The sequence below is a fragment of the Pomacea canaliculata genome, linkage group LG6 (assembly GCF_003073045.1).
Source record: "Pomacea canaliculata isolate SZHN2017 linkage group LG6, ASM307304v1, whole genome shotgun sequence".
Taxonomy (NCBI): Eukaryota; Metazoa; Mollusca; class Gastropoda; order Architaenioglossa; family Ampullariidae; genus Pomacea; species Pomacea canaliculata.
Window position 1 is genome coordinate 15,921,012 of NC_037595.1, and position 11,311 is coordinate 15,932,322.

Below are 11,311 nucleotides of genomic sequence, written 5' to 3' on the forward strand. Positions count from 1 at the left end.
CAAAAGTTGTTTGCTTAAAAGAAATCAAAGGAAAAGTAAACAAGATCTTAGGGGGATGCACGTATAAAAGGGGGGGAGGACGCTCTGCCTTTTGCGGCAATGCGCACCCGTGGTATGGACATCAGCGGTCGTGCGGTCTTTTATAATTTTATTATTGGTGTCGCCATCTAGCTATTTATCGCTGGACTAGAGATGTCGAGGCACATCTTGTAAGTAATTCTTGCTAAAGATCAGCCGGCAAGATTATCGTCCTCTCCTGCACGCCGTCCGCTCTCCCGCGTCTCACTGCGTTTGCTGTGTCACGTGTCTGAGAGTGACACAGGTAAAGGCACACATGACGTGTCTGAGAGTGACACAGGTAAAGGCACACATGATATCTAAGAGACACAAAGGTAAATGCACACAAGACAAGTGTCTGAGAGTGACACAGGTAAAGGCACACATGACATGGTGAAGGGGGACAGTAGCAAGCAGTACAGGCGCTGAGCAGGGGTGTAGCCTGATACATGACAGGCCCTCACCCATCCGTAGCTTGGCGGGGTGGCACCTGTTCTTCGTGTGGCTGATTACAATGTTCCGCTTGATTGCTAGGCTGGCTGCTGCTTTGTGCCAGAGGGAGCGGCAGTTGTAACATCCGGGTTGTGTCTGAAGCACAACCTACAATCACATTTCTCTCAGTGTGAAGGCAGTGCTCTCTGGTCCTGTGATGTGCTTACCTGCCTACACAGGTGACCTCCGCCAATGTCGGTAGTATGTCAGATAGGCAGGAGACACACCAGCAAGACCACGCTATACTTGTTGAGTTTGTTGGCACGTAGAACATATCGACCAACAACAAGCACTCAGCAGGTAGGTGTCATGTGTTGCGGGTACAGCGGGTACAGCGGGTAGCGGTGCTATGGGACTGTGCTCTCCAAACTCTCTGTCATCGATTGACTGCGGCTCGGCGAGACAGGTGGGTAGAAATCTACAGACAGGTGGGTAGAGATTCAGAGAATTGGCATTGGGATGAACGCTGTGTGTGTTACAGAGAGACAGAGGAAAGGAAAGAAAAAAAAGAGACTGACATAAATGTATAGAGACAGTATATATATATATAGCTATATTATACAGATACAGAGACATTATATATAAAGAGTGACATTATACATAACGAATCCTGTAATAAGTCAATATTGTGAAAATATTTGGCTCATATTGTTTGACATATTTTCTTCATAACAGTAGAACTTTGAAGGGAATGTTGCTCGACCTGATTGCAGCTTCTGATTTGTAGCTCTTCCAGAGAAGGGTATACGTATAAGCTCGTGTGTCTTTATATCACCCTACGTGTACTATGTACTGTGAGCTCGTGTATCTATGTATCACTGTGAGTATACTATTGCACTGTAAGCTTGGGTGTCAATGTTTCGATATATGGATATTGTAGGACCAAACTTCATCCAAAATAAATTTTCCAGGAGGTAACACACCAGCTCTTAAATTGGCCTATCTTGCAATAAACTAAAACAATTTCATCTTCAACAAGAGCAGATGATATTCTGTTATCCGTCAACAAATAACCTGTAAAACCCAAACACTACTTTGATCTCAAAAGAGCACGTGACGTGCAATACATATATGTCACCACATTCATTTCCATAGCTCCACCCGACAACTACTATCGGGTGTGGCCGATAGCACCTTCACGGCAGCCTCCCCTCTTCCCCTCCTCCCCTCCCACATCAACTGTTAGCTGTTGAGGAAGTGTGCACTTTCGTGTGCATTTATCAGTAAGTTTATTGTATATTTGTGTTTTATTGTATGCAGTCTGTGTCAGGCGCAAGCGAAATAAGCTCCCATGTTTGAGAGAAACCCACTGTACAAATATTATTCAAGTTAATGTAGTAAATGCAGGGATAAAACTGTTTTTGGTGTTTCTAGACGTGTAAGAAAGGTTTTCCTGTCTACATCCGGCTTCACACTTGAAGCCCAGAAAACTGATTGACACTGAGCTGTCACTAGTCACTGCACAGTGAAGAGTGAAATATTTGATTTTATGAAGTAGGTGTATACTATGATAAGAATGCGGGGTTTTCTGAAGTATGTGTGGTGTGTAGACAAACGGAATAAGCTTTTGCACACCTGGAGGGCAAACCTTGATACGCGTTTTCAGTCTTTACCATATACGAGCCCTGATATAAATCACTGTATGTAATCTTCTGTAAATTCATTCTTTCTTTCTGTCTTTCAGATGACAGGGCAGCTCAACACGTGGCTTAATGACGGGAGGGTGATCGCCGTGGGGCTGTTCATTCTGTGGCTTTGTGCCCCACAGTCAGCACCGCAAGGTAGGGAGGATAATTAGGATCATAGTCACACATGTGGTAATTGACCGTTAATTAGTGACAAGCAATCAACTGCACAAACAATAAATGGTATCGTTTCTAAATCATATTCTTCACTTCTAGAAGACAGATTCATGATTACAGACGATCGGAATCATGTGAAGAAACGACTGGAGAATTTGGGTGAAGCTTGCACCAAGCTTCTGATTTCCTGACGAGAAGAACATGACACATCAAAGACACAGCAGAAGAAAACTTCATTAATGTTGTTAGCCATGCTTCCGCCACACATCTTAATTAGTTCTGCCCGTGAAATTTATTCGTCGTCGGTTTTGTGCTCTAGAGGAGGAGAATGGCTTTTGCCCGAGGATCATCAGATTACGGATATTAAAGATGAAAGGAGTCACTTCTACTAAACTTGTGATTTCGACACTGTCACTCACTACTTGAATTTACTGACACTGCCACTAACTTCAATACCTTACTGACACATGAGACACTGTTACTGACACACGAGACACACTCGAGCTAAGTGTCTTTATTCAATACCTGATCTTCCAGAGATGCTCGTGATAAAACTATTTTTACCTCTGGACTGTATTAACCCTATTAACCATGTATTAACTCTTTCCAGATGTGGTGGTCACCGTGGAATCCAGCAAGTGTTATGGTAAAAGTGACTGTTCACTTCACCTCATGAACTGTTCAGCCAGACACAGGATGGCCATCAAAGAGGCTGCCTACTATTTTCAAACAACGGCCAGGTTCACCCAGTGTGGAGGTGCTGTTAACGCAGTCCCTCCTTACTGCATGGACGACTGTTGCAGGTGACAATTTATTTGTTTATTTGTCAACGCTAACTTGTCTTATTTAACTTTTGTTTATCCGTTTACCGGTACAGTTCAGGACAAGCGACCAGCTTAGAGCAACGACATCTGAACGTGAAGGCGCACACTAGTGTGACACAGCGTACGTCACTGTCAGCTCACCCAGCAGTGGTGTGTCACACGTGGGTATATACGATACTGTCAGCTCACCCAGCAGTGGAGTGGGTACCTGCCGCCAAAGAGGGTTGTAGAAGGATAGGCAATGGACACCTTCCTCCTCTGTGGCAGTAGGGTCTGTAGGGTCAGGGCTGGCTGGTTTTTGGCGGGAAGGTGCTTCAACCAAGAGGTGATTTCCCACTATGAGGGGAGAGAGAGGTGGGAATAATCCAGAGTACCCGAATAAAACCTGAGTGGGCCTATACGAGATCTGAACCCAGGGCCACTCACTCCAGTGGTGCAGTACGGTCATGGAATTACCTGTACCTTTTATAATTATGAAAGCGCTTTGTCGTAGTTATGCAGTAATAATTCAAGAGGCAGTTGTTCACAATTTCTTTACAATTTACATTCTATTGCCCAGTCAATTTTTATTTTACGGACTAGTTCCATTTCCCTCATGTATCCTGTATCCTATTGGCAGAAACAATGGATCAGATTGCTCGCAGTCCATGACCCCTGACAACCTTGAACTCGTTCGAAGTTCATGCTCTTACCAGACCACATGCAGTACTCGGGCTCAGTGGGCAGGAAAAGTCACCTGTGGAAGTGGTTTTGCTGTTTCTTCCACCTATGATGTACTGCGGGCTGACTGTATCTCAGGTGAGACTCCTCCTCTCCGCAAGTCGAGCATTCAGAGATCCCCTCGTTATGACACTCGACACAGACGCCGACAGCATATTTTGAGCGCCATCTAGAAGAATTCATATCTGCTTGAGATCCGAGCTTGTATTCTGTCATACAGCGACACACATGTTGATGACTGATAAGCAGAATGACAGTAAAGATGGTAAATGTAGATCACGTGTGATATCGGCTTTTGAACATTTGCAGATGATGTCATAGTCGACCCATGCACTGACGTGACTGTTAAAGGAAATTTACTTTCCATCATCTACGGCTACAACACAGTAGTCAACCCCAACTGCACCTGTCGCTTGGATGCGACCTCTGGCAACGACACCAACAACAACCAGAATATCATCATCAGCGCCTACGACATCAATGCCAGCTATGATAGCGTTTGGTCAATGACGATAACCAAGGCTGGCATGGAGCACCCACCCATCCTCTATCAGCTCCAGGGATTCCAAAACTACTTTCCGGCAGCCGAGCTATTGCGGCAACCCTCTCCCTCACCCTGACGTTTTTCAGTCCAAGTCAAAACTCGAGGCCACAGCGAGGCTGGCTAGGCTTACAAGGTCAGGGTTACTGTCATGTTAGGCAGTTGTAACGTCATAAAGTAACTTTTGATATGAGCTGCTGAGTCAGGTCATTTGATACAGCAATCCCAGCGCACAGCTGACGTCACAGAAGTATGTGGTTCTCCTTGGACCTGCGCATGCAGTATGGTTGATCTGGCAAAAGTTAAATCACATTATATTGTAACTGTAAATGCAAACAGATTTTCTTTCAACTGACATTATCTGCTATAAATATATTTCAGATAGTGTACTGCGCACTATGAACACAAATTGTATATTTAAATCTTAAATTCCATGTACTTCAGACAACATAATGCACATCACAAAAAACAAACCAAAAGCAAAACATCACGGAGGTCAGCTCTCGTCAATCTCTCGACTGAATAACCAGTGGGTAGCTCCCGGTAGCAGCTATCCCAATGACCAGTGGGTAGCAACTATCAATAGACAGTGTTTCTCCTATTGTAAAAGTGTGAAAGTAAATGAAAGATTGACAACTTCTAACCAGAAAAGTGACAGATTTTTGTAGATAACACAAACCAGAAAGTATTATCACACTTTAGCACAAACACAGAAAGAAACTCCTAGTCCTGGCGAACTTATTTATGGTCACATTAATTGTTTTAAAGAGGACTGCTTAGCAAGACAATGTTATTGCTCTGACATGTCATGGACACTGACGTAAGACAATGTCATTGCTCTGACATGTCATCAATATATAAATATTCTGTTTGTAGCTGACACAGGCACCGCCGAGATAACACTGAGGTGCGGTCAGGATGTCACCGATTATGAACGTTACCTTGGTAAGAAATACTTTTGTTTTCATGGGTAGGTGCCACACTTGACCTTAATTAGCAAGTACCACACATTCTAGTTCCTGGGTAAATGTGACGTGACACAATAAACATAATTCTACATGTACTACTTCCCTTGACTTCATTCCTAGAATTATACTTGTACTATTTCACGCTGCTTCTCACTCTAAGTCTGACAATATGCATTTCTGAGTAAAATCACATAGTTCTTGAGCATGCGTCACAACCACTGCAGAGTTAATACCACATGGTACAGTCTAGCCTTATATGGTAGTCATGTAGGTAGGCTGTGGTAATCGAAGTGTCTAGTGGAACTATTCGCTATGTAGTAAGTCCTACTGTCAAACATCTTCGTTTCTTGCAGCTTATTTGTCCATAACGACGACAACTACAACCTCCACTACAACACCGCCACCAACTACTACAACACCACCACCAACAACTACTACAGCAACAACACCGCCAGCAACTACTACAACACCAATGACGACCACCACAACACCAACAACAACTACTACAATAACAACAACCACTACAACACCAACTACATCAATGTCATCAACGTCTTCTACACCAGCAACAACCACTACAATACCAATAACGACCTCCACAACACCACCAACAACTACAATAACAACAACCACTACAGCACCAACTACATCAGTGTCATCGACTTCTACTACACCAGCAACAACCACTACAATACCAATAACGACATCCACAACACCAACTAAATCAGTATCAACAACCGAAACGTCAACTACATCAATATCAACAACATTAACATCAGCCACAACCAAAGTGACAACGCTTGCAACAACGACGGAGGCTCTGACATCAGTTACGCCCTCAACGACTTCAACAACCGTACCTGTACCAACGACAAATGCTTTTGCTGTCACATCGTCCAGATCCTCAGTGAACAGCACCACACCTGCACCACCCATCGCTGACACTACAGGTGAGTAGAGGTGCTGCTCAGTCTGCTGCTGGTGTCATCAGATCAGTGACACCAGGAAAACGAAGCTTGAATTCAAGATGTCTGCCTCTTATTGTGCTGTACCGTAACTTAGCAACAGTTCCTCTTAATCATTTCACACTTGCTACCTGCCGTCCAAGTCTTCTTTCTTCTATGTGGCCGCCTTCGAACGCTCCATTCATCCCATTCATTGGGGTTTGAGTGGCGGTAACAAGGACTTTCCTGTGGTGGACATGTCCCTACTGCCAATGCGTTCTCAGAAAGATGAAGCATGATCCATGTTTTGTTATTTTGCTTCGTTAAAACTGATTGCTGCTTGTTGTTGTTGTTGTTGCATGTGTGACGTTTTCACGTATCGATAAGACCAGCAGTGGGTTGCAGAGTTAACGATGGCTGTGTCATTAGTAATTAGTAAGCACTAAAAGACTGCTGTATTGACTTCCTTATTTTAAGAAAGGAATATTTTAGGTCACGAGATGTGGAGTCTCTCAAACCACGGAATTATTAGTCACTGAGCTCATGTTGCCCAGTAAGCTCTGAATTAGACGATGATCTATCATCTTGTAGATGGTAAGAGGTGGAACTGGTGTTGGATGGTGAGCATAACGATGATTGATGATGGCGATGATGATTGTGGGCTGTGATTTATTCTTTGCAGCTGCCCCGGGAACTGCTGCACAGAAGTTTGCTGACGAAGCGTCAGGTAAGTGACGTCATACGTGTCTCGGGGTGTGTCGTAGCGTCTCGTGGTGTCTCGTGATGTCTCGCGGTGTCTCGTGGTGTCTCGTGATGTGTCGTGCTTCTGACTTGCAGTCTGTCCTTCTTGTTGTCTCTAGATTTTAGTTTCCTCTCTTTAGCTTTTGTTTATGTTGACTTTCCTGCTGTAAACAGTAAAACTGGTGACGACGTTCATAGGTGGTAGAGCAGTGAGATGTGAGAGAACTTAATTTCGGGAAATAGTTTTTTGCGAGGGCGCTGTCTGTGTAGTCTTCATTGCGGTCTTACCTTCCCCAGTCCTTACGGAGTCGGGTACCCACCCACTCCACAGCTGGGTCAACAGGGTAAAAATAAGCTGCGTCATAGGGGTATGGAATAGTTAAGTATGTCAACTGTTGACACAGAACTAGGCTCTCCGCTTCGAATCTGTTTTTAACTTTCTGCAGTATCTTCACTTTTTGTCTTTCATGTGCGTTGTTATCTTACATACAAACGGGCGTAAACATGTCCAGCATGTCTTAATGCGCCAACATTCCTGCTACACGCTGAATGTACCACTTGTGTGACGTCATCACTTTGTGTGCAGAGGGTCTGCCCGTGGGAGCCATCGTCGGCATCGTTGTGGCTGCCGTGGTGTTGAGCGTTGTCGTAGTGTCGCTGGCCGTTCGCTTCAGAAGAAAGTCAGTACCACGTCCCTTGCTCCTCATCTCCCTCACATTTTATTTTATTTGTTTTATTTTGTTAGTCACTCTTATTTTAGTCTAGCGATACATTGGTTTCTTCATATCAGAGAGATTAGGCCAGTTGCGTTTGTGTACTTGTACTTGTAGTAGTATCGTTGTGTGGAGACCAATAAGCGCTAGGGAACAGTAACAACAAACCACGCGCCTAGGTCTGGTACTACAATTACAAGTACATGCGCCTCGATTTCGTACAATAGTTACAACTACATGCTCCTCGATCTCCTACAACAGTTAGCGTCTGCCTCATCAAAAATGCTCTGAGTGCAGCCACGTGTACTCATGCAGGTTCCAGCACATATTTGACCACAATGAAGACCTGTAAATTGCTAATAACTAGCTATCATATTGTAACAGAGTCTTCTCACTACAGTCATCAACATGCAGTCTGTAACTGAACATAGTCTAGCGTCTGTAACCGTGTAATGTCTCAGCATCCTCATAAACATCCTTATCAACTGTGAGGTAGCTACAGCCTGTATCCTCTTCTTCACATTGTCGTAAACTGCCCCTGACCTCTTCTCAACACCAAAACTGGTTGCAATTATTTATCGTTTGTGATGACCAAAAGCCGTTTGGATAAAAGACAACGAAGTACACCTTGTAAAATCCTAGTTGGTGCTACTCACACGACGTCACTGCAACCGTTACAGTGTGACAAGTATCTCGGCAAAGGTGTCTTGTTAGCATCCCCGTAGAGGCAGTCAAACCCTTGGCAGGTACGGTAGCAATGTATCAGCAGTTTCCTCAAAGGGAGATAACTTTTCATGTGATCATTCACAAAGGCAAGAACAGTCATAGTCATCCACAAGACCGCCCAGACGGTAACCGTGGTTACCTCGCTTGACACTCACAAGGCCGCCGTGACAGTAATCGTGGTTACCTCGCTTTACTTTCAGCTGCTACGACGAAGTCACCGTGAAGCTTTTACCAGACCAGTCCAGCATCCGGGACCTTAACTGGAGGCAGCAGAGGTATGGCAAGAGCAGGCTGCTTCTGTTATACACACCGCTGGCAAGACGTGTATCTGCTTGTGAACAATCTGTACCACTCACACTGCTTGCTGCTGGCTGATTGGCAAACCTGTACAACCTGTCACTCACACCTGGGGTCACGTTTACAGTACACCCTCCGTCACTCACCTGACTAAACTATTTATCCTCTCTTCTCTATCTTATACCTCCTTTGCTTCACAAGCCAGCCCCTCATTAATCTCCTACCATGGATCATATTCCACGCTCTGTTCATTAGGTCCTGCTCGCGCTCCACTCCCTGGATCACTGGATCCTCACGGCATCTCACCCCACTCATTACAAGCAGAGCGGCTGGCCATGTCTCAAAGTGTTGAGATCTGAACCAGTTCTGTCCCTCTGCGTAATAACCTGAACATAATCGCAGAGTAAATACAGACACACTTCACGATGTCCTAACCTGAATATCATGGAGTAAATACAAGCATACCCGTACCTCACACAGGGACTGACGAGTTGGTTACACATGACACTTCTGAATAGCATTAGTCACGTGTGACAGTTCGGACGTCTTATCGGTGACATACTTTTGACATTGTATAATTGTCGTGTGATTTGTTTTGTCTACTTGTACGTCACAGGTCAGAGCAGCGGTCGCTCAAGCTGTACAGTCCGGGGAGTGGGAGGAACTCTGCGGGCGACGGCTGGCACAGTCAGCCCCAGGAGATGGAGGTCGTCATTACACCCACACACGCCGACAGCGCCACCAGCTGCAACAAGGGAGATAACAGTAAGGGGCCAGATACCGACAGCGCCATGAAGAACAGCAAGGGAGACTACAACCCCACCAGACGCCGTAGACCATGAGACAGGAAACAAGGGAGACAACACCAAGGGAGTCGGCGATATTGCAGGACCAAGATGGCCGCCATTCCTAACGGCCATGCTCCTTTTGTCAGTCACGTAACTGTTGGCACTGACAGGTCCCAGGTCAGGAACTCCCCGCCTGGAGACGCCATTGACGAGACGTCAGGTGGTCGACATAACGGCCCGCAACACTCACATCCGGGCAACAAACATGAGAGTGGGGTCAAGGCCGAAGTAGACACAACGAACATCTACAGTAACATCGACGACTGTAGTGAAGCCAAGGACACACAAACAGAGCTCAGACACAGCTATTTACAGTAACATCGACGACAACCAGCAGAACGCAGACACAGCTATTTATAGTAACATCGACGACACCCAGGAGGATTTGGACACGACGGTTACCAGACTGTAAGCAGCTCCACCCTACACTGTGTGTAACAAACTGTGAAAATGTCCATCTTGTCACGTGATAAACCAGGCTAGCGGATCATCCAGTGTGAGAAAAAGAATGAGTGTCGCGATGCGGAACGCACTTTGTTTACGACTGAGTGAAAATAGTGGAGTGGAGGGGCCTGCCATCGTCTGCTCGCACTGGACACGACATGATTGAGGCCCGTGGTCTCAGTGTTGCTTGTTGTTAATGTCACGTGTCATGTGTCATGTGTCATCTGTTAGTGTCAGATTAATTGATGTCGACGAAGGAGTCTGCCCCTGACCTTCAGTTCTGCATATCACGTGACAGTGCATTTAATGTCTCGTTCTTGCGGTGAGTGTGGCAACGTTCAATTGTTCTATCACGCGATTTGTGAATGTAGCGTAACTTTCACATGTGATGAGGTAAACAGTTATCGACAGGATGATTGTGATTAAAAAAAATAAAGTGATCAGTTTTGGACAGACTATGAAATATTTTGGTGATTTCATGCTGCATTGTGATTTCCTTTAATCCTACGACTCGCAAAAAGTAGATAATACAGTCGAAATAGATATATTTTGGCTGAATTGTAATATAAACAAAGCTATGCAGTACCAACATTTTCATTTGATCTGCTGAGGACTTTGTAATGGTCATCAAAGGTGTCATCAAAAACTGCACGTGCGTCAAAAGGATGACAGACGTGCACTATGCATGTAACGACAGCCGCAGTATCACGACTTCAAATGATGTGTTGCTGACTGAAAATGATGCTCCACAATAAAAATGCTTCACAGAAAACGCAAAACCACGAATAATAATAATTTGCTCCTCTGTCGTTCTGGCTATATTTACGATCTCTAAATAAAAGTCTGCGAACATGTTTATACTTTATTGTTTGAGGGCTTGAAGGCGTATGTACACTTAACCAAGTAATGTTTACCTGGTGTGTTTGTGTAGCAGCACGATAGATTGTGTAGAGGGAGGAAAAGGTTATCTACCATTGCTAGTAATGATAAGACAAGGCTGACCAGACAGAACGAGTTAATGATGATAACACAAGGCTGACCAAGCGTACAGCAAGGCGCACAAATGACAAATCTTTATTTACGATGGTAACAGATGGTAAGCAAAGTTAATGCTTCTTTTTACATCTTGCAGTCCACCGAAAAGAAACTGAAACTCTAATAAACGCACTAAAATAAAAAGAGGGGAAAATGTAC

The 11,311-nt window shown here is 44.7% G+C and overlaps 1 protein-coding gene across 1 annotated transcript; it reads left to right on the plus strand.

Annotated features, from left to right (window-relative positions):
* The first annotated feature begins 334 nt into the window (after nucleotides 1-334).
* Nucleotides 335-10,977, plus strand: LOC112566158 (mucin-5AC-like). Its single transcript, XM_025242150.1, has 11 exons — nucleotides 335-358; nucleotides 2,234-2,330; nucleotides 2,962-3,154; nucleotides 3,795-3,973; nucleotides 4,205-4,420; nucleotides 5,313-5,381; nucleotides 5,758-6,354; nucleotides 7,031-7,075; nucleotides 7,676-7,769; nucleotides 8,729-8,803; nucleotides 9,442-10,977. Exons 1-11 carry the CDS (start codon nucleotides 335-337, stop codon nucleotides 9,665-9,667), a joined length of 1,815 nt encoding a protein of 604 aa, XP_025097935.1. The 3' UTR covers nucleotides 9,668-10,977.
* Nucleotides 10,978-11,311: the final 334 nt, after the last annotated feature.